General features: G+C 31.7%; 5 protein-coding genes across 13 annotated transcripts in view; 2 read left to right on the top strand and 3 right to left on the bottom strand.

Annotated features, from left to right (window-relative positions):
• Positions 1–315: 315 nt before the first annotated feature.
• Osi23 (DUF1676 domain-containing protein Osi23) lies at positions 316–1,909 on the bottom strand. Of its 2 annotated transcripts, XM_085659608.1 has the most exons (4): positions 1,849–1,909; positions 1,117–1,415; positions 815–999; positions 316–693 (listed from the first exon to the last, which is right to left on the bottom strand). In XM_085659608.1, exons 2-4 carry the CDS (start codon positions 1,413–1,415, stop codon positions 383–385), a joined length of 795 nt encoding a protein of 264 aa, XP_085515734.1. In that variant the 5' UTR covers positions 1,849–1,909; the 3' UTR covers positions 316–382. The 2 variants fall into 2 exon arrangements, with proteins under 2 accessions (XP_085515734.1, XP_085515733.1); XM_085659607.1 differs by lacking the exon at positions 1,849–1,909 and having other exon boundaries at positions 1,117–1,421.
• Positions 1,685–10,441, bottom strand: Dop1 (dopamine receptor, D1). Of its 5 annotated transcripts, none has more exons than XM_085659605.1 (8): positions 10,300–10,441; positions 9,594–9,834; positions 5,064–7,217; positions 4,814–4,955; positions 3,846–3,949; positions 3,374–3,653; positions 2,884–3,135; positions 1,685–2,050 (listed from the first exon to the last, which is right to left on the bottom strand). In XM_085659605.1, exons 3-8 carry the CDS (start codon positions 5,222–5,224, stop codon positions 1,991–1,993), a joined length of 999 nt encoding a protein of 332 aa, XP_085515731.1. In that variant the 5' UTR covers positions 5,225–7,217; positions 9,594–9,834; positions 10,300–10,441; the 3' UTR covers positions 1,685–1,990. The 5 variants fall into 5 exon arrangements, with proteins under 5 accessions (XP_085515731.1, XP_085515729.1, XP_085515732.1 ...); XM_085659603.1 differs by lacking the exon at positions 10,300–10,441 and having other exon boundaries at positions 5,064–6,107; positions 6,963–7,217; positions 9,594–10,137; XM_085659606.1 differs by lacking the exon at positions 10,300–10,441 and having other exon boundaries at positions 5,064–5,373; positions 6,038–6,107; positions 9,594–10,137.
• Positions 10,442–11,336: 895 nt separating this feature from the next.
• Positions 11,337–13,839, top strand: ScpX (Sterol carrier protein X-related thiolase). Of its 2 annotated transcripts, none has more exons than XM_035876576.2 (4): positions 11,337–11,498; positions 11,765–12,214; positions 12,297–12,672; positions 12,759–13,839. In XM_035876576.2, exons 2-4 carry the CDS (start codon positions 11,785–11,787, stop codon positions 13,621–13,623), a joined length of 1,671 nt encoding a protein of 556 aa, XP_035732469.2. In that variant the 5' UTR covers positions 11,337–11,498; positions 11,765–11,784; the 3' UTR covers positions 13,624–13,839. The 2 variants fall into 2 exon arrangements, with proteins under 2 accessions (XP_035732469.2, XP_035732468.2); XM_035876575.2 differs by having other exon boundaries at positions 11,338–11,498; positions 11,762–12,214.
• Positions 13,840–14,920: 1,081 nt separating this feature from the next.
• LOC118446195 (kelch domain-containing protein 4) lies at positions 14,921–17,371 on the bottom strand. The gene is made up of 9 exons (XM_035876577.2): positions 17,156–17,371; positions 16,880–17,050; positions 16,563–16,798; positions 16,318–16,484; positions 16,091–16,237; positions 15,787–16,005; positions 15,512–15,711; positions 15,239–15,425; positions 14,921–15,167 (listed from the first exon to the last, which is right to left on the bottom strand). The coding sequence occupies exons 1-9, from the start codon at positions 17,267–17,269 to the stop codon at positions 15,019–15,021; spliced, it is 1,590 nt and encodes a 529-aa protein (XP_035732470.2). The 5' UTR covers positions 17,270–17,371; the 3' UTR covers positions 14,921–15,018.
• Positions 17,372–17,536: 165 nt separating this feature from the next.
• Positions 17,537–22,512, top strand: part of LOC118446202 (uncharacterized) — a 7,938-nt gene continuing 2,962 nt past the window's right edge. For 2 of the 3 annotated variants that reach the window (XM_085659598.1, XM_085659599.1), the window contains exons 1-6: positions 17,977–18,002; positions 18,174–18,795; positions 19,006–19,138; positions 19,283–19,401; positions 20,926–21,020; positions 21,558–22,512. The exon at positions 21,558–22,512 is cut by the window's right edge. In XM_085659598.1, the coding sequence (XP_085515724.1) occupies positions 17,992–18,002; positions 18,174–18,795; positions 19,006–19,138; positions 19,283–19,401; positions 20,926–21,020; positions 21,558–22,512 (1,935 nt within the window). In that variant the 5' untranslated portion in view covers positions 17,977–17,991. Of the gene's footprint in view, positions 18,003–18,173; positions 18,796–19,005; positions 19,139–19,282; positions 19,402–20,925; positions 21,021–21,557 lie in introns of all 3 variants that reach the window. The other variant, XM_085659600.1, reaches the window with a different exon arrangement.

The following is a 22,512-nucleotide window of genomic DNA, read 5'->3' as shown; positions in this document are numbered from 1 at the left end:
ATCTAATGACTGACAAAGTACATACATATGTTTTCTTATTGGAACAATATAAGATAAAAGAGACTACTGTGAAAATAAAAGTAACAATAATAAGAAGTATTATTGATTGCTAAGAAAGAATCAATATCGACATAAGAGATGTTCAACATAAATAAAATAACAAGAAACGTTAACAACTTAGAAGTTGTCTACTTGTTGCACGTATATAGATACGTACCTATCAAAACGTATTAACTGATATATATATATATATATATATATATATATATATATATATATTTCATATATATATATATATATGAAAAATACGACCGAGTATATGTTACGATGAAAAAATTCATTAAAGTTGATCGACACGTATCGTTGATCGTAAATACGAATTTCAAGCGTGTGTCTGAGCGTGTATCGGATAGGGTAAATCAAAATGTGTTGGCGTTTCTTGATGACTTCTTTCATGCCAAGCTTCAGATACAGGTGCATGATATAAGCCATAATTCACACCGTTGGTTGCTATCTTCTTGAGTCCTTGTATACTTGACAATAACAAAGCCATCTTAGCAAGAATTAAAGCTTTACCGCCAAGAACGGCAAGGAACTGAAAACCCATTGGTACAAGTATTGAACCCATCAACAATAGACCCATCATCATCAGAGGCATTACATTATGACGTCGTCGATGGCGGCGCCTTCGTCCTGATAATAAAATAAAAGAAGAAAAAAAGAAATATATCAGCAAATAGATAATCCAATGTGAAAGATAATCCAATTAAGAAGCTTTTTTAAAATTTTTCTAAAAGATAATATCATTTATTACCTTGAACGGTATTATTACTATCAGATCTATCTATTTCAGTTTCATTCATGGGCGAAGATATAGTGTTAACTATGTGATCAACATCGATCTTTAAAACGTGCGTGCGTAGAATGCCTGTCAATCGATTTAGAACTATTCCTGTCCAATTTGAAGTGTCTTCTGTCTCATTGTACATATTTTCCTTTCTGAAAGAGAGAATATGAATTTGACGAAAGATAATAACATTTGTGTATTCGTTAAAATATTATTTACAATTCAATATTCAATGTTTCATGGTTCAGTTTCGATAATCAAGGACGTACTTAGCCATTTCATCTGGTAAAGACGTGGAATTATCTTGAAATCTAATTAAATCGATTCCATCGATAACCGGTATGATATCGTCGACAAGAAGGGAATCCAAAAAGTTGAGAGCCCGTTGTTGTATACATTGACGAAAGACATCAAAAAAATCATCCTGACTGAGATTGTTCCATGGCATCGAAGGACAATTTTTCAAGGCAGAACGTAAACCGAAATACCACTCTGCTTTATCGTCACAATTGCTTCTTTCCGTCACGACGAATAGAAGTAAAATTACTATCAACGGACGTGGATGCATCTGCATTTATCAAGTTCATTTACTTAATGTAATGTATAAATAAAATATATAATAAATAAATAAACAAGAAGCAAGTACGTTTTTGTCAATTTGATTTTTTCAGTATTGATGATCATATTGTCTAGACAATTTTACCCTTTTCGATACATTTGTAATATCATAAAAAGTATAAACTTTTGATAAGAGTAACGATTTCGAACGAATGACAAAAATAATCTGTATTATGTCTGTATTAAAATATTATGAATATACAATACATATATACATATGTAGTACGATTGATAAATAAAAAAATAAAAACGTTTTTTCATTTATTCATTTGTTTGAATGAATGAATTTGTAACAATGCGTGTAAAGTTGAAAATTTTTATGATCGGAAAAATTTAAAGGAAATCAACGATCTAGAGTTCCCCCAATCACTGTTAGATCTTACCTCAAAAGGATAAAATGAAAATTTACGTAGATCTGTCTTTTCACAATCACACCGTATTACGCACTGCGAATAACTGAATGTTTTGTGCAATTTTATACGTGTAGGAAATGGGGCAAGATATCGTATCTATAATCATTGAGATTCATTGAAGGGCATCAAGGTAGCGGTCAAAAGGCGGGCATTCTGCTCGACCAACCTTAGTCTACAATCATGCAAGAAAAAAATTAAAGCGAACAAACGCAGACGATAATTTCGCATACGAAAGAATTCTTGTGATGATTTTAATAACCATTTAAAAATGGAATCTAATAAATCTATTTTAATAAATTTATAATATGGGCAAAAAGCACAAGGTACAAGATCTTTTTTGGAAGAACAAAACATACTAACTATTTATTTTAATTACTTTCGGTTTGTACATAGTCCGGTGTCTCTACGCACTGAATTTATTTAAATCTCTCTAAGAATCTAATATAATTTAAACTTTATATCTCCTTATCTCACTCATACAACTTCTATCTACTAATCTAATTATACATTTTCGGATTAGTTAAGCACTAGCGCTATAATTACAGTCCCAAGAATAAGCATACAGTACGTACAGTAACTATGATTAGCAACTAATACTTGATATGAGATCCTTTTTGACAAAATTTCTTCATCCGTATAGATCCATACTCCGACCAAGAAAAATTGCATTTACATACATATATCAATTCTTTTATTACTTTTCTTTTTTATATATTTTTTTTTCCAAGGCCCGACGTAGACGGAGTTAGTTAAAAAAAAAAAAAGCACCAGAATTACAGTAATCGTAAAGAGCAATGAGACAATTCCGATGATCGTCACGTTGCATGAATGATCTTAATGACAAACGCTTCTCTCAACACCGATGGTCCTTTGGAAAATAACTGAATACTCATTATAGATATACATGTATTTACGAGGCCATAGGAACATAAAACTTTTGCAAAGAGTCTTTTTGCAAGCAATATTTTTCTTTTATATTGCACTGGCTATAGTATCTCGATGTACCTGAGCTATAACCCCAACGTGAGAACTGTCCGCGCTCGATCTCGGACTGATGTTACACTCGATCATAGAGCCATTATGTTTCTGTATCACTATAGATCGAAATTCACCACATTCACTAGTAGAAGGCTGATTTCCTCGGGAGCGCACACCCTTCGTTAGGATCCTTTTAAATGCTTCTCTGAATTCTGTATTGAAGATACTGTAGATAATCGGGTTGAAGGCCGAGTTGCTATAGCCAAGCCATGTGAGTACCTGACGTAAAATTTCTATTTAAAATCATGCGAAGTGCAAAAAAGAAAAAAAGAAAGAAAGAAAAAACACATATATACATACATACAAAAAATGTCATGCAATCTTCGAATAAAATTCAAATATTTGTTTCCAGATCAAAATCGTTCGAAATGATTTCTTATTTACGATTTGACGTGTATTTTTTATTTTTTTATTTTTTTTTTTAATTTATCATTAATATCTGAAAATACGGTCATACTTGGAATGCTTGCACTGATATGCAGGTTTTACAATAGGCTGCAACAATGTTAACGCAGAAGAATGGAACCCAGCATATAAGAAAGACGCCCATGATGACGCCTACGGTGATTGCTGCCTTATGATCGGACACATGATACGGACTAGTCGGCTTTGACTTCATTTGCGGTTTTGGTGGCTTGTAACGACTCTTTGTACGAAAGCTCTTTCCTACAGGTACTTCCGGTATCTTCGTGACGGCGCGAATACTTTTCACATGTTTCTGCGCGTAGCAATAAAGTCTAATAACGAAAAAGAGAATTAGTAATTATTGATATTACATAAGAGAGTAGTAGTTTAACAATATACAGTATCATCGCTATTGAACCAGTTAGCTGGACGTTCTACTTTGCTACTTTGACTATAAAGACTTTTATTACGCTTTCTTAGCGCTGAAAATATATGCATACGTTTAATCATTTATCGATGCTCACCTGCAATAGATTCCAAGCATTACCATGCAAGGAACGTAAAAAGAGATACAAGATGATACCACTGCGTAGGTAGGAGTAAGGTCCAGGGCGCAAGTTGGATGTTCCTGTGAAAAAGAATGAAAAATATTGTAAGCAACTCTTTTTATAACGGGTGTATCAATTAATCAGGATAATTCAATGATCGCTGTTATCACGACAGAAAATATCAGATAAATGTTCGTTAGTTTCAATGTAATCGGACACATTTGATTATTGTACAGCATATTATAAAGCATTTTTTGTGCGTTCAAAGCGTATACCAAGGCAAAGGGCATGCCTTAAGGCCATTTCTTACGTAAAGCTATGCCAGCTGGATTTACATATATTTTTCATAAAGTGTATAACCATAATTGACATTATTATTTATTCTTTTTCTATTCATTTTATAGTCAATTCGTTTTTGGTTTCTCTCATTATGTACGTATACCACTCTCGTGTGGTTATTAAATATGCGCATTAGTTAGTATATATATATATTTATATATATATAGCTGAGAGAATCACTCGATCTGCGGCGCTCGGAAACATATTTTTGCGCATGCGCGCTCTTATAGGCGTGAATATACAATATTGCATATTATTTGCGTTGCACATAACTAAATTCAATGCGATAACTGAGGCTGCGCTTCATAATTAACAGAGAGAGAGAGAGAGAGAGAGAGAGAGTACTGACATTATGATTATCACTTACTCGGATGCCCGAATTCGAAAGAAGGCTGAATGAGATTCTTGTAGTGTTGATCAATGATTTGTAAGTATGCCTACTCCTATTGTTCTACCACGCGATCTCTATAGAGATCCTTACATATCCGTTCCAGATGCTTAACCCGTATCCTTCTGTCATGAGTATTGTATATTTTCAGAGATAATCGATGTCCCAATAGTCAAAATTTATTTTGGTCGCATGTGAAGTCTTGCACTATCGTTACCTCTTTCCCATCATCATAAACCAGGAACTGATCTGCTCTATGAAGACCCAGGCTGATCGGCACGAAAGAAATGAGACCTGCCAATAGCCACACAACAGCGATCCCGGCAGTTGCAATTCTTCTTGTTACCCAGCGACCGTATCTGACAACGATAATATTAACATATATACAATGTATTAGAATTTACATTTGAAGTGAAAAAAGAAAAAGAAAAAAAAATATTATCTTCATAAAGTCGAGTTCAATTTACCTAAGCGGATCCTTTATGTGGATGTAACGATCAAGAGATATGGCGCATAAATTCAATATAGAGGCAGTGCTACACATAACGTCGAAAGCTATCCAAGTATCGCAGAATTGCGTGCCGAAGACCCAGTATCCAAGGAGGTCATTTACGCCGGCAAATGTCATCACCAAGCAACCGACGAAGAGGTCAGCAATCGCGAGGGATGCTAGAAATAGGTTTCCTATTCTTCGCAACCCCCGGTCAGTGTAAATTGCTACACAAACTAGGACATTGCCAGCGACTGATAAAAATACAAGTATCAGGAGCAGGAATCCTGAAAAATTCAAATAAAAAATCGATGAATGAATATTTCTCGGATTTTTTATATATTTTCGTTTAATAATATTCAACCGTATGCTGTTTCTCCGTTAGTAACTATTAGATAAATATCTGTAAAATTAATAGAAATTCGATGAATTTCTAAATAACGATATACTGTAAAAAGTGTTCGTGTTTTATATAAACATCTTCTTTTAGCCTGTTTAATAATAGATCTGAATATACCTATCTTTCTTGCTCTTACTTACGATGCGCAATAGAGAGATTCAAATAGAACATCATATATACATAAAATGTCATAACGAGGTGGTTCGTCTAATCATAATATAGAATTGTAGAATCAGAATTTGTTTTGTGTAAGTGTGTATATGTACCACATATTGTCGTAAAAAAAAATAATCCTTCCTTCGTTCTGACAGCTATGATAAGACTTAAAAGTAGGGCAAAACTGGATTATTTATCGGAAAAGGATTAGTCTGGATTGAAAACGTTTTCCAAGATACAGATATATATGAGTAAATATGAGAAAACGATAGGTAGGATTGAAAATGATGAATGCGGAAGGGAATTTTGTTGATTGATAAATTATTGCGCAACGTATATACGATATATCTCATTTATATAAAATTAATTTTAGTCAAATATGAAATTTGGCGAACCAACTAGAAGCACCGACAGCAACGTGAAAGCCTCTTCAGGTAGATCTTCATCACCGATCGTCAAATTGTTCTGTAAAAAGACGAAAAAAGTAAATATTAATAAAATTAAAATGATATTAGATATATAATCAATTTGATATATAATCAAATTTGATCTAGGTATGACGAGACAAATGTATAATAAACTTCTAATCGAAATGATTGTCTTTTAGTTGTTCTATGCGAAAGCTCTAATATGTATGTATATTTAGGATTCGTTTAACTCAACGATATCGATTGAAAATTCACAGTGGCGGCCATTCCGTTTGACACCAGCAACGAAAGTAACTCGTATAATTTCTATAGTTATTATTTCATAACAATGGGGAATGATATTTTGTTTTGTTGATGTCTGTCAGCAGTAAAAAGATCTTATTTTTCTTTTTTTATTGTGATAACATTTTATAATCTTCAAAGCATAAATACCTTTGCATCTAAAACAGCAACAAAAGATAATGACAAGAAAAATAAAGTTTGTAATATCAAGAAGAAACGAATTAAAATTACGTGAGAAGTTTCGAAAGGCAATTTATTATCTTGCAAATAAATATCGCCGAGAGTCTCTCGTTTCAGAAACTTCGGGATATGGAAATGATTCTAAATGAAAAATAATTTGCGTGAATATAAATCATTGTAATATATGTTGAAAAATAAATATCTTAATTAGGAAATACAGAAATCAGTAACTTTCGTATCATCTTAAAGCAATTGGTATTAAATAATGGAAGCATAGGGGAAGAATGGTACGAGATTAACGATATCGACAAAATCTTGATGAAATTTTTATGATACATTTCAGAAAAAGTACCAAATTCCAGTAACAACGCACAAATTGCTTTAACATATATGGAACGATTACCGAATTCCTCAAAATTCAGGTTCATACGTTGACACTCCAACAAACATTAGTTGACGCGAATGTACGGCCCAGTAGTTTTCGTTTGTATTAAATGAACGAATTAACCAGATTCGTTCATCCACAAGATCAAATAGAGAAAATCCTGGATGAATCCGTCTTCGGAAATACATCATCGGTAGATAATACAAATCGAAGATGGTAATCCTCGTTCTGCAAGCACTGAACTCACGTGTTATCATGACATTTTCCATGAGAATACGATGAATGCTGAAGGTTGATAACCTGCAATTATTTATTTATTTTTTTTTTTTTCAATAAAAATAATCCGTACACTTGTTTATCTTCCAACGATTTTTTCTAAAATATTTTCATTCTCGATATCACTCCCTATCAGTTAAAGATGTCGTATACTTCATAAATTCAATCATTTAATCGGAAATTATTAGCAAACTCGATCAGATCGATGTAATCATTTTCGTTCTAATAATTGATATAAATGAAAATTGTCGTATATAATCGTATTAAGATTAAAAAGTAATAATTATTAAATGTAATTATAATTTAAACATAAAAAAGTATAATTTGAAAGATGGAAAATTCAATGAACAATGGACAAATGGTAACCGCATACGGGACCTCATGCTGTAGCCATTTATCTCATAAAATCACGATCATTAAATCCACCATATTTGAAATTATATATTTTTATATTATTACAAGGAAAAAGAAAAAATATACAAGACATGACAACTCTAAGAAAAACTCTAAGAAGTTTCTTAGAAAAACTCTAAGAAGAATCTCTTTAAGCTCAGATATGTAATACAATAGATATTAAACATCGTTCTGTTCGATTTTTTGGAGTATTATTCTAAAATTTCAAAAAGCGGAAATCAATTAACGTTCAATTAAAAACAACTGGTTTGTATATGTATAAATGTATGTACACATCAACGGTAAGGAGATTTCACAATAATGAGATAGTCTGATCGATCGGCAGCTATCTTGGACAAGTGGTCAGCGGGCTCGAGTTGGTCTCCAGCTCGTTACCCCCTCTTTTCTTGATGTTCCCTTTCATACTCGAACTCAATACGTTCTCTGTTGTTCCACTCGAGGGTAAGTGGGATACGAGTATGGAGGGAGCAACTGATCACTTAAGGCCTGAAGCCTTGTCGTTAAGTTGTAAACGAAATTCGAAACTTAACTCGATTCAATGATCGATGATAAAAATAAAAAAAAAAATTATCGGTGAATTGATTAGTGAGATCTGTCTCTGAAATTTCATAATGTATCCAATAGATTAAATCTTTTACTCGAATTGGCACAAATCAATGTAAGTAAGCTATTTAAATGTATTCATTCATCATGAAAATGATATTATTGAGGAAGATAACTATTAATCCCCAATAAGATAATCCAATTAATCGAGTCAATTTTCTAATATTTTTTTTTTGCGTTAAATAATAAATACATTGTATTATTCGAACATCCACTTAATCGAAGTGACCTACTAAAATTCTACTCTAATTATAACCGGTCACTCCATTGAGAGAAAATGTTACTCCATGTTTCTAGCGTGCTGAATCGGTTTAATCTATCGAAAATAATGATTTATAATAAGGAAATGAACGTAACAAAACGTTATATCTATTTCCGCCAAACGGAAAAAATTGCAGTATGTGTGAGCCTCTTAAAGCGAAAGGTTCATACACAACGAATGCGATAGAATAAACATGATCATACATATGAAATGGAATAAATTCGAGATAATAAGGAAAACAGTCGTATATACGATACGTTTAATATTCCTAATATTTTATATAAATATTATATGCGACAACGATAAGGGATTGAAAGAACAGATCAGTTATACTACTTTCGGTGTGCAGAGGCCTTTAACCTTGCTATTGATTTTAAACAGCTCGAAGCGTACTCCTTGCAGGCAAAGGAAGATAAAATTACAATCGGCAAAAATTGAGATCCCTCCAAAATAAAAGCAAAACACAATATATATTATTAATGAACTTGTTACAATTAAAACATTCAAGAATCTATCGGAATTTTTTATATTCTTGAATGACTTGATCCTATTACGGCTGTTCTAGCTAAAACTAAATAACATTTTGACGCTTATTTACGTTATATAACATCGTAATATCTAATTAACGATATAAATCTTCAATTTGCCACTTCGAAACGTTCTGATTATTTCAGCACTAATGCCACGAGAAATGTGTGTAAAAAGAAGCATCAAATTCGTGAAAATATTAATGCGAACTCAAGTACATATAATCAACAGGCTGACGCAACAAGCTTACTCTCAACTGTTGCAGAGTTTGAAGCGTGTAACTTATATATGTATATATTTATGTATAGAGTTTCTGTTCTACGCATACTTTGTAACAAAAATTAGATATCCTTTAAGGTTCTTCTACGAATTAAGATAGACGCTTTAAAAACATAACAGGTCTTTTGTATCAATAACATAAGTTATTATTGCGCAAAATATATATACGTATATTAAGTCCCTATAAAATAGAATGATAACTATCCGTTGTTACTACAGATTATTAATTTGAGATACGCATATATATATATATATATATATATATATCGAAGAAAAAACACAAAATTTTCTTAAAAAATGTAAATTGTCGCTACCTGTATTGTGGAGCCATGCTGCTACGTACGGGTACAGTATAACGGGGCAATCGATGGTTGGGCCACCATTAACCGGTTTTTCTTGCTGACAGAAAAATTTTGTTTTTCGCCAGAAAACATAGTCGTGAAGCAACATCATATTTAATTCTCTTCTCTTCCACTGTAAGAATTTACTTGGCTTCGGTTGTACAGGTGTGTTCAGGGTAGATCGTCAGCAAAGATATTGCAAAAATACGCGAATCTGTGAAAAAGTAACACTAATGCCAAAGTAAATTTTTTCATTCCTCAATACAAAAGCATATTGCGTTAATAAAAATGCTGACTTAATTAAAAAAATTCTCTTCCTTTATTTGCTCTTTTTTTTGTAATTTTTTTCCTTATATTTCTCGTGTACATACGTATGTACATGCCGAACGATTTCTTTACTTCCTCACCCCTTGGCTCCTAATCCCTTCGTCTATTATTTTTTTTCCATATATAGTAAGTATTAAATATATTAAAGGGACAGGGTAACGTGCGATTCTTTCATGCATGTGTGTATATATATATATATACACGTATATATATATATATATATATATACATATATGTATATATATACGTGTATATGTATATATCGTAAAAAATAATAAACTTAAAGCGAAAATAAAAATATAATATATTAACACCCATGCACTGCGAACACAACGTTCTTAAGTATATTCACGAGTCTCGTTGATGTTGTCGAATGGATTCTGGATATTTCGTTGCACGTTCACCTGGAGCAAAATCATGACCTGCATCGAGAAGCGCACCCCGCCGCGCACTGACTGGTCCGCACCCCCTATGCTTTTACGTCCCTCTTACGTCTCCGAACGAATCTGATCCTCTTACCACCCGCCATCATCGCTACCACCACTCTTTCTTCTCTCTCACTCTTTCTCTCCCTCTCTCTATCTCTATCTATCTATCTATCTATCTTTCAATACCTTCTCCCTACCTCTACGAAAGGATCTTTCCAAGACATGCGTAGCAAGCTTTGCCAACATACGTCAACGATCGGTACAATTACTCCTGGATATTGAATATTTCGCTGGAAGCGTTTTTTTTTCTTTTCCTTTTTCTTTTTTTAATAATAAACCTACACACAAAGATTAAAAATTACCGAAGTTTGAAACATTAACTTCGTAAAAATGTACATACATATGATATTAAGGTTAAGGTTAAAGTTATGACGTTACACAAAAATGCGCGTAAAACATTAATAAAATGGGACAAATTTATAAATATTGTGTCCTATGATTTAGTTGTTTTTTATGTACTTTTTGCGCTAAGATCTATATAAGAATTTTTTTTTATATGTTAATCGATAAAACGAACTTTAATCATAGAATTGTTTAACAACGCGTTATGTCCGATTCAAATCGTGGCGCTTTTTGTAAATATGACGTTGATAAGGAAATTAACAATAGATATATTTTGTTGGATTATAGGATTTTATAAATTAGGATTTTATTTTATTGAAATTATTTAATCTCCCATATCAATTTTTTTTTATTGTTCGTTTATTTTTTTAATATAAAGATTTTAATGTTTCAATCGGTTTACATGTTGGTAATATCAATTGATTGTTTATATAGTAACATTCTTTTATAACTGATCAATGATTCGTTATTATATTTCCTTTTAAACCAATCGTCATTTATTTGACAAAAACATTTTGGTTGTATACACTACGTGATAGAATTTTTAGATTAAAAATATTTAATAGTAATAATGTCGAATCTGCTTCGTCATCTGTGAGGCATTAAAAATATAGTTAGAAATTTTACATCTGATTAAAGGTCAACTTCTTTTCTATTACCTGTTATTCAATCTTTATTCTGTATCATCTTTATTCTATATCATCTCTATTCTCTAATATAGGTATGTTTCTATTATTTGTTCTTATATTTGATTCACAATAATAAGCGCTTTGATATGAATTAATAGTATATGCATATATATATTGGGTTGGCAACTAAGTGATTGCGGATTTTGTCGATTCTTTCTTATTTGAAATCCGGCAATCACTTAGTTGCCAACCCAATATGTATATATATATATATATATATATATATATATATATATATATATATATATATATAAAAGAAAGGATAAATAAATATTGTAATTTGATTAATCCTCAGTAGAATCTGTCAAATTAATAAAGATGAGTTTAAAAGAAAAAGTATATGTAATTGGTGTTGGGATGACCAAATTTGAAAAACCTGGAAAGCAAGATGGACTGGATTATCCAGAATTGGGAAAAGAAGCGTTAAATAATGCTTTGAAAGATGCAAATGTTCCATATAGCGATATAAAAGCCGCTTGCGTTGGATATGTTTATGGAGATTCAACTTGTGGTCAAAGAGTTATATATGAAGTAGGATTGAGCGGTTGTCCTGTTTATAATGTAAATAACAATTGTTCAACTGGATCAACTGCATTAATTCTGGCTAAACAAATAATTGAAAGTGGAAATGCCAATTGTGCTTTAGCTCTCGGTTTTGAAAAAATGGACCGAGGTTCATTGACAAGCAAATTTTTAGATCGTACAAATCCAATGGACAAACATGTAGAACTAATGGCTGATATTTCTGGTTAGTTTATGTGATATTATATTTATATCATGTACATTTATATATGAATTTATGATATATAATTTGGAATAATTATAAACAGGAATAAATGAACGACCAATTACTGCACAAATGTTTGGTAATGCTGGTATTGAACACATGAAGAAATATGGAACAAAACCTGAACATTTTGCAAAAATTGCTTATAAAAATCATTTACATTCTGTAAACAATCCATATTCTCAGTTTCAAGAAAAGTATACTTTAGAACAAATAATGAAGTCCCCAAATGTATTTGGACCTCTTACAAAACTTCAATGTTGTCCAACTTCTGATGGTGCAGCAGCTGCTATTTTAGCCAATGAAGATTTTGTTCATAAACATGGCTTGGAATCACAAGCAGTAGAAATTGTAGGAATGGAAATGTCTACAGATTTGCCATCTACATTCTCAGAGCGCAGTTGCATTAAACTTATTGGGTAAAAGATATAACTATTTTTCTATTAGTTTTATATCTAATATAAGAAAAATCAATCATATATTTCTATTTAATATTTTTCTACAGATATGATATGACAAAAAATGCTGCGGAAAAAGTTTTCACATTAACTAAGTATAGACCAATAGATGTAGATGTAATAGAGTTGCATGATTGCTTTTCAACCAATGAACTGATCACTTATGAAGCTTTAGGACTTTGTCCTCCAGGTCATGGTGGACAACTTGTGGATTCGGGAAATAATACATATGGTGGAAAGTATGTCATAAATCCTAGCGGTGGTTTAATCTCAAAAGGACATCCTTTAGGTGCTACAGGTATAGCACAATGTGCAGAACTTTGTTGGCAACTCCGAGGACAAGCTGGAAAACGACAAGTGCCAGGAGCAAAATTAGCATTACAACATAACATAGGTTTAGGTGGTGCTGTCATAGTTGCTTTATATAAATTAGGTTTTCCTAAAAATTCGACTATTCCTGCAACAAAAGCCATTACCCAATCTTCAGCATCTTCCGGTGGTGTTACTCAGAACAAAACTGGCAGTGTTGATCCAAATATTTTCAAAGCTAGTCCATTTTTTAAATTATTCGAAGTTGCAATGAAAGAAGATAAAGAGGGGTTGATAGAAAAAGCTCGTGGAATTTATGGAGTTAAAATTATAAATGGACCTGGAGGTGCAGAAGGATATTGGGTAATAAATGCTAAAACAGGCAAGGGATCAGTGGAATTTAATGGTAAAACCAAACCTGATATTATATTTACTCTCGATGATAATGATGTAATTGATTTTATCTCAGGGAAATTAAATCCCCAGAAAGCATTCTTTCAAGGTAAAGTAAAAATTCAGGGTAATATGAGTCTTGCAATGAAACTAATTAATTTACAAAATCATGCAAGCAAGAAAATCGAATTACTTCGCTCTCGGCTATAATTATATTTCTGATGAAAAAATTGATATATTTTACAATAATTCCTTGGTTATATGGAAAGGTATATTTTTTTTTATTAATACACATTGGAGGACATATTTATAGATCACATAATAAGTTCGAAGTAATGGGTTAGCTTCTAATGGGTTGCATTTCTATAGTTCGTACTATATAAAGCATTAATTGAATTATTAATTAGTTGTTATATTTTGATAAATATTCACTTAATAATATGTAATTGTTATTAATGAATTTGTGAATAAATATGAATTTATATATATATATATAAATTATATATATATATTTATATATATTTATATAAATATTATATATATATATATATAAATTACTATTAATTTCAAATGAAATGAATAATCATTAAAATTATAAATTATATTTTTTATAATTAATTCTGATAATATAAAAAATATATAATTTTCATTATATACAAAAAAATATAATCTTGTTTTATGATATACTAACCTTTCTGTGAAAGAAAAAGAAATTTGTTATTGTCCATATTATACCAGTATACTACTGATATACACTAATTTATATATTATTTTTTCAGTGAAGAATATTATTTGTTGAGTTAAATTTTATACATTGTCTATGTTACTTTTTTATTAAATTTAATTAATATATAATATTTGGGATTCTAATAAGATCATATATTTAATTTGAATAATAACATATGATATGATGTTATAAAATTTTATATATTACGATATATAATATTTCTATATCTACTGTTATTAGTAGAATACTGTGAGATTTTTTATTAATAAAATATATTTTTATTAATAATAAATTCAATAAATAATTATTTATAAATAATTATGAAATTATTCCAAAATTATATATCATTCTTAAGAGCCATTAGCATAAATGACTGAATGACATATTTGCTTATTTTTATCATAAAATCATTTGTCCAAAGTTCATTTAATGTGGAAACGCGTTTCCTTGCGTTTGAAATGGATCAGAAAATCTCATATTAAAAAAAAATGTAGGAAAGATAGTAGCTTCTTCTTTTTTACTAGAAGCTTTATTTTTATGCATAACCATTGCTGAAAAAATACCATTTTTTGATACGATTTTTTTTTCAGAGAAAATAAAACTTTCAAAAGTTCGGAAAAGCCGTGTCTTTGTTTGAACTTTTATCTTTAAAATATGATCTTATTCATCAAAATCCTTCAAGAATTACAATTGTACTCATTGTATAAATCATTAGAAAAGTAAAAATGATGATGAGTTTTAAGATAATCATAAATACCACAATAACCATATACCTATTCGTAAACAATTAAATTATTTATATTTCAAAAAATGTATTAAACCAGTAAAGTGAATTAATTATAATAATTTAATAAATAATGTTTGTATGATAAAATAAATTATTGCTCATTACTAGAGGAATTATTACTCGTGTCATCGTCTTCGTCTTCGTCTTCTTCTTCTGAATCAGAACTACTTGTGTTATGCCATTCTTGTGAAGATAAATCATCATGTATTATTGTTTTCCATTCATCCATTTTACGACAATCTATAATTTTATATTATTAATATTAATCGAGTTATTTTATCATATTTTAAAAATATGTACATCTTTCATACCTAAACTATAAAAGTCATTGAAAGTATATTGTTTATCGCCAACTTCCAGCATACCACCATACAAATACAAAATATTATTTTTTACGACAAGTCCAGGATTTATTCTTGGTGAAGGAAAGAATATATTTTCAATTTTTTCCATACTATTTGTCTGTGTGTTACATGGACCACTTGAACTAACTGTTAACTGATGTAATAGAACAAGTAAAATCACATTATATTTTGTATTAATTAAGGCACATGTAAGAAATAAAAATAACCAGGAAGACTCACTGTAAATATTTCATTTTCGTCGATATAAGTAACGGGAGTTTGTACGAGTTTATTACAATTAGTTGTATCTGTTATTGAATTATCACAAATATCATTACTTTCGTTATCTCCATGTAAATTACATTCGTCTACATGGTTTTCCTTTTGTGCCTTTTCTTTTTTACGTTGCCCTGGTGGTTCTCTTTTACCAGTCAATGTAACTATATTTAAAATGATGTATATTATTTTGAAATGATTACATCTATATTATGATATGATAGATCATTTATGTTTACCTTCATGCCATTGGAATTTTTCTAAGTCTAATGATAACAAATCATTATAGAATGTTCCCTGTAATTCTTCTTCATCATCTATATTATCAAAAACTCCACCAAATGCATATGCTATATGTGGTTGTATTAAAATACCAGTCATACCACAGCGAGGAGAACATTTGAGACCCGTCTGTTTCGTTAATATCCATTTCCATTTAAGACCGGTCTGATCATTTTCTAAGAAAATTCGTATATTTTGTAATGAATAAAATTGAAAAATGCTTAATATATATATATAAAATATGTATATAAATATTCTTACTATCTGGAGATAACAAGAACATGTCTGTATGAATCTGTCCCTTTTCAACTCCTGCTTTAACTTTTTCTTTACTATAGCCACCATAAACAAGTAGTTTTTCAGACGTAGGTAACATTATACAACCAGAACGCGGTGCTGGCGGATTTCCTGAACAATTTCATATAAAAATAGTTTTTATATAAAATATTGTTTCATAATAAGGGAATTCTATTAATTTGCTGAATTACCAGCGCATTCAATTTTGTGCCATGTATATGTTTCCAAATTAAACATGTAAATATCATTATAATATTTACAATCTCTAAGATTATCATAAAAACCTCCAAATACTATTAATTTCTTTTTCATGTGAATCATTCTGTGACCACTTCTGGCTGAGGGACCTCCAGGAGATCTTAAACAAATGTTTCATATGATATAAATTATATCAAGAAAGTTTCAATATATTTCATTTTTCATATTCACAACATACGTTATTTTTTCCCATTTTTTCTCTCCCATTCTATAAACCCATAAATCTTTGTAATGATAAAATTGTAATTCTGATGGACTAGAAAATTCCCCACCAAAGATCCACATTTCCCCTTTATTTGTAGAAGTAACTATTGCTTGATGACCGCATCGAGGCGGTGGAGCACCTGGTGCTTTTATCACTGTCCATTCTTTTTTATTTAAATTATAAGTAAACATGTCACCATATACAGTGGTCTGTGTTAAAATGGAAATATTCCATTAATAGAATTTTTAGTGCGAATATAATTAACTTGTACAAAGATAATATAATAATACTTTTTGACCATCATGGAATTCTCCACCAAACATAATAAGTTCATCTTTAAAAGGATGAGCTATCAAAGAAAAATTAACCCTACGAGATGGTGGTTCAACTACAACTTCTACAACACGTTGTCTACGAGCTTCTTCCCGTTCAATATCGGCAATAACTTTTTCTATATCCTCCTAAAGTTTTAAAATAATTTATTTAATATCAAATTATAAGCAACAATATATAAAAGTTCTAATATCTCAATTCATTTTTATAAGATGTTTAGGTGCAAATTTAACCTCTCCAAGAGCTGCTAATTCTTTCTTCTGTTTAGCATTTAATTTTTTTTCCGTTTTAATTGCCGTTTTTGCCATGCCACTTAACTTTTTCTTATTTTTATCTTTTTTCCCCATATTTATCTTTAAAATAAAATAATATTTTTGTTATAGGATAAACATACAGCACATTTTTACAAGATAAACCGAGTAAACTAAGGTTAATGTAAATAAGTACTGTTTTACCTACGGAATAATATAGAAACAGTATATACATTATCTACAATTTTGTTACAACGTTTAGTATAATGAATTAACCGATAGGAGGCACTAACATCGGCGACACCAGCGCACCTATAAGACATTCCTGCGTAATTGAAAACTTAACATTCTTGTATCAGTTTAGCCTCCCTAAGGTTTAAATTATATTCTCGTATTCGATTATTTTATATATTAGTGTATAAATCCACACGAATTCTGAGAAATATTTTCTACAAAGGATTAAGTTGTTACGATTATTACGATATTCTGCATTATTTATCGTAATAAAAGGAGTCATTTTTTCAGGGTGTTTATATGATATGAATGCATGCAGTGAAGAGGATTACCGCGTAAATTATCTGAATGATGTTTTCTAAACAACGAATCTCCTCAATGACAATAATGACACGAGATGAAAAAACTGATATCATTATTGCATCGTGACAGTATCTGGTACTTTAATAACTTTGTGCCATATATGATTGAAATCATCAAGTTTTGAACTTTTACGTTCATTAGGTGGTTTTCTTTTCGTTATTCTCTGTGTCACGAGGTTTTTGCGCAACTTAATTTTCATAAGATTTATACTGGAAATTAAAATGGAGAACAGGTAAATCACGAGTTTCTTTAAATTCTAATTTAGTTATTAACGAATTTAGTTTTATATACTTGCATTTATACTTGCATGATTGGTTATGTTGGAAAAAAAAAAAGAAAAATAGATTTCGAATATGATGCATAGAAACAATGACAAAGATGAAGATTAATCATATTATTGCAGGAAAAGTAAAAAACGTACAAGTAAAAAGAATAATATGTTTGGTAATTGGGTGAGTGATGGGCAATATGAACAAAGTAATAACACAATGTCAAACATGGAATATCCACAAGTTTTATGGCAACCAGGAATTCAATCTCATATACCGAATCATAATGGACAACGTTTATTCGCAGCAATGTCAGATCCTAGTGTTTGTGGTTATTCACCAATGCCAATGACATATACGATGGAACCTGTATCACTTCCAACTATGTATAGATTATATCAACCAATGCCTTATGGTGTACATAATGTTCATGGTAGACTGAAGCAAAAGTTTTATCCCAAACCTCCAGTTATTCCAAATGGATATACTAGTCTGCAAGAGAATAAAACTAGTTCTACAGTATTGTCGTCTTATCAGAATGGAGATTATGCTAGTTTACCACCAGTAGCTAATAAAAGTAATGGAATTAATGAAGATGAGATAAGTTCAGAACATAGGAGATATTCAGATCCAGGTTTAGGACCTACAGAACCTCCTGTACATAGTCAGGATGATGATTCGGATAGTGTTGATAGCAGTAGCTCTATTACAACTATTGGTCGGAGTAACAAATTAGTTTTATCTCTCATTGAACAGGTTAGATTCAGTTAATTGGATATATTAATATGATATTAAAATTAAGAAATTTTGGTATATAATTTTATGATATATTTGAATGAATTATTTTCTATGTAATGTCAGAAATTTACATAAATACTCATTGTACATACTCATTGATTCTTTTCTTTTCTTTTTTTTTTCTTTTTTTTTTCTTTCTTTTTTCTTTTTCCTTTTTTTTTTTTTTAGATGGCAGAATTGAAAAAAAGCAATGGTCAACTTTTCAAAGAACTTAGTGAGGCTAAATTCGAATTAGAGACAATGAAATTAAAATTTTCAGAATATAAACATAGTTCTGATTATCAACCAGGAATGTTGTCAGGTAAAAGTTTTTATTGTTTTCTTTGATTTTATATCAATTATATAGAAAGGAAAATTACTAGTTTCTTTTTCTTTTTCTTTTTTTTTTATTCCTGTTTTTTTTTTTTTTTTTTTTTTTTTTTTTTTTTTTTTTATATAACTGCAGATCTTATTCGCGAGATCAGGGAAGCGAATAAAATGTGCGAGGAAGGATTAGTGATAAAAGTACAATCTATGATGGAGGAGAAACATAATCAAAGATTAACAGAAATAGATATATTAAAGGTATGTATATCTATTGTTTTTATTTTATATCATGATTTAAAAAGATATTTTTTAATTTGAAAGAAAACAATTCATAATGAGAATTAAATTCTATAAAACGATTGAAAGTTTAAAAATATCAAGATCAATGACAAATAATTTATCATCATTTCGAACTATCCCATATATATATTTAAGATACGATTCGATCTTTTTGAAGTTTAGTCATTCGAACTTTCACGGTCGGTCATATTACGGTCGTAGATATACTATTCATGTGTTGATACTGTTCTGTTTGATTAGGATAGCCAGGTGATTCCAACATCCTTTGTTCATTTTCTTTCTCGATCCTTTCCCTTCGATTATCACGTATATGCGAATTCCTATCAGCTGATTATATCCGTATTTTTCTAAGTTTGGAGCATGAAAGCCTTATCACTTTTCGTCATTTTCTTATACAAAAGAGACAGTTTATTTTGACCCTCGTTTATTTACTTCTTTTCTTGTTAAATACTTGATCAAAGTCATTATCTTGGTATAACACATAGACGAAAATTGATTGAATTTTTAACAAGCAAGATAATTAAAGATGAAAAAGAGAGAGGATCCGTTTGAGAATGCATACATAAAATAAAATAAAATAAAATAAAATAAAATAAAATAAAATAAAATAAAATAAAATAAAATGAAATGAAATGAAATGAAATAAAATAAAATAAAATAAAATAAAATAAAATAAAATAAAACAAAAAAGAAACGAACGCGCGGAAACGAAATTAACAACGTTCACAGATTAGACTAGCGTTATAAGAATGATCTTATTTCTGACCAAAGGGAGATATTGACGTTCTAACTGACTGGCAGTTGATATCGGAGAACCTAATGTAGACATAATACGAAATATCCGTGACGTGGTAAAAGTGATTAGGTTTCACATGGGGGAGAGAGAAGGGATGAGAGAGTGAGCGAACGAATGTTAGAGAAAGAGAAAAAAAAAGAGAAAGAGAGAGAGAGAGAGAGAGAGAGAGAGAGAGAAAGACAGAGAAGGGAGGTGCCTGCAGAACGACGCGTTTGAGGAGTGGAGAAAGGTGGAGGATGGGGCACTTAACGGCTGTCAGAGCCGGTCTCCCTCGTCCTCTTTTCCCTCTTTGCCCTGTCTTCTCAGGTTTCAACCATCCATTAGCCTCATCAACCGAAGCGATGGCGGCCACCGCCATGCCGCCTGCCTATTGGCAATCTCGTAATTGAACCTCCGGGAACGTTCCATTGTCGTAGATGTAAATGTAGTTCAGTTAACTATGAACGATGGTGGTTGCGATCGAATAAAATATTTATATTCATATGCGTAAAACTTAAGGATCGCGTTTTATTATCTTTCAAATAAATTATGAACGTTCAAATGACGCATCTTTATTATGTTCTTCTTTAGATATCACAAAGATTATAAAAATTATTTGGTTGTAATTTATGTTATCTTTTTTTTTTTTTATCGTTTATATTCCCTACTTTATGATAAAAGTATAAATATCATTTTTCTCATTTCAGGGCCAAGTGTCGAAACTCATAAAGGAGAAGGAGGAAACCGAACGACGAGTGTCTAAGTTGGAGAAAGAAGTAACTGCACTGAAGTCGAGCGTAAAGTGAGTGGCTTTGAGTTACCTTTTAACGTATGAAAAGATGCTTCCTTTGTGGTAAGAGGGTTGAGGGAGGAAAGAGGTTTCTAAAGAATTTCATATAGTATTCTTCTCTCTTTCTCTCTCTCTCTTTCTTTCTCTTTTTCTCTCTTTTTCTCTCTCGCTCATAACGGCTAAAGCGACCATATTCGTCGCTTGCTATATACAACATCATTTTACATGTATAAGTCGCGAAAAAGGTATATGTCGTATTTGTGATAAAAAAAAGAAAAAAAAAAAAATTGTCCAGAGTAGTGTTATCTTCCCTTGTCAATATCCGTACACGTCTTATGATCGTAATAGCATGGTGGTTTGCCGATAAATACGTTAATTTAATAATTAATAAATTGAATTATCGACGAATACTTTTGACTAGGAAAATGACATTCGTTGTCCATCGGACACTCCTTGTTCGGTGATATCGAACGTTAAAAAATAATAGTAGTTTGCGATAAGAAGCGATAGGCCGGTACGGTAATAAAGAGAAATTCTATTCCGGGATAGCAACGAGGGTCGAGAGATAGCAGCTTTCGAGGAGGAAACTTTGGCCTTGCGACGGGAACTACAGGAGGCACTGGCTACTCGGAACCTGGCCGATGGGACAAAGCACGGGACAAAGTGCGTAAACGCGGTATCAAGATCTGTCACGCCTGTAATTTTCGAAACGCCCCGTATAACGAGCACCCCCGTGCGTACCGCTCTTACCGAGACCTGCAACCTCGTTCCCGCCATCTCCTCCTCGATTCCCAGCACGTCCGTCGTCTCCGATCTCCGTTCTCGATCATCGGAGTTGGCCCTTCTTCTCGTCCGGGATAATAAAGAGGAGGAGGAGGGCAGCTTGCGAAAATTCGGCTTAACCGAGTCTATTGACGAGGGGAAAGGAGACGACAAAATGGCCGCCGTCATAGCCGAGAGACAATTATCGGCTGTGTTTTCGGTTCCAACTGAGGAGGCTGCCATCGACGGGGTAGAACATTTAGAGTCCGTGAAAGAGAATCGGCGAAACGAGAGAATCGACGAGGCTGAGAGAACGAGAGCTGGCGGAACAGGAGGAGGAGGAGGAGGAGGAGGAGGAGGAGGAGGAGGAGGAGGAGGAGGAGGAGGAGGAGGAGGAGGAATTGGAGCTGGAGCTGGTGCTGGAGTTAACGTCAGCCAAAGAAGATCTTCATCGAGGAGATCTCGCAGGAAAAGAGCTGCCGCGATGAGAATGATTGATGATAACGGAGGAATAGGAGGAGGAAGAGTAGGAGTAGGAATAGGAGGAGGAGGAGGAGGAGGAGGAGGATCCAATCAGATAACGCGAGCAACGGTAGCAGAGGAATGCTCACTTCGTCATAAAGACTTTGAGAAACAATTCACAATCTCGTCCTCCCCGATCGTTTATGATTCGAAAAAAGAGACAGAGACAAAATCCGAGGAAGAAGAGGAACCTCGTCGTTCTCCTCGCGATCGCCTCGTC

The sequence above is a fragment of the Vespa mandarinia genome, chromosome 10 (genome assembly GCF_050613455.1).
Source record: "Vespa mandarinia isolate Hongniang chromosome 10, ASM5061345v1, whole genome shotgun sequence".
Classification (NCBI taxonomy): domain Eukaryota; kingdom Metazoa; phylum Arthropoda; class Insecta; order Hymenoptera; family Vespidae; genus Vespa; species Vespa mandarinia.
The sequence above is the reverse complement of the archived record's forward strand: the minus strand, read 5'-3'. Positions and strand labels throughout refer to the sequence as shown.

Bases quoted from the DNA above. Each gene is read 5' to 3' on its own strand.
- Osi23 (XM_085659607.1), bottom strand. From the start codon at position 1,421: ATGCAGATGCATCCACGTCCGTTGATAGTAATTTTACTTCTATTCGTC. The intron at 1,000-1,116 runs GTACGTCCTTGA...TCTCTCTTTCAG, and splicing joins TTACCAGATGAAATGGCTAA to AAAGGAAAATATGTACAATG. The intron at 694-814 runs GTAATAAATGAT...TTTTATTATCAG, and splicing joins TAGTAATAATACCGTTCAAG to GACGAAGGCGCCGCCATCGA.
- Dop1 (XM_085659605.1), bottom strand. From the start codon at position 5,224: ATGACATTTGCCGGCGTAAATGACCTCCTTGGATACTGGGTCTTCGGC. The intron at 3,950-4,813 runs GTAACGATAGTG...TCTTTTTCACAG, and splicing joins TTTATGATGATGGGAAAGAG to GAACATCCAACTTGCGCCCT. The intron at 3,654-3,845 runs GTGAGCATCGAT...TTTCGTTATTAG, and splicing joins ATGCTTGGAATCTATTGCAG to ACTTTATTGCTACGCGCAGA.
- ScpX (XM_035876576.2), top strand. From the start codon at position 11,785: ATGAGTTTAAAAGAAAAAGTATATGTAATTGGTGTTGGGATGACCAAA. The intron at 12,215-12,296 runs GTTAGTTTATGT...AATTATAAACAG, and splicing joins ACTAATGGCTGATATTTCTG to GAATAAATGAACGACCAATT. The intron at 12,673-12,758 runs GTAAAAGATATA...ATTTTTCTACAG, and splicing joins AGTTGCATTAAACTTATTGG to ATATGATATGACAAAAAATG.
- LOC118446195 (XM_035876577.2), bottom strand. From the start codon at position 17,269: ATGGGGAAAAAAGATAAAAATAAGAAAAAGTTAAGTGGCATGGCAAAA. The intron at 16,006-16,090 runs GTAAGAATATTT...GAATTTTCTTAG, and splicing joins GTTCTTGTTATCTCCAGATA to AAAATGATCAGACCGGTCTT. The intron at 15,426-15,511 runs GTGAGTCTTCCT...CTATTACATCAG, and splicing joins ACGAAAATGAAATATTTACA to TTAACAGTTAGTTCAAGTGG.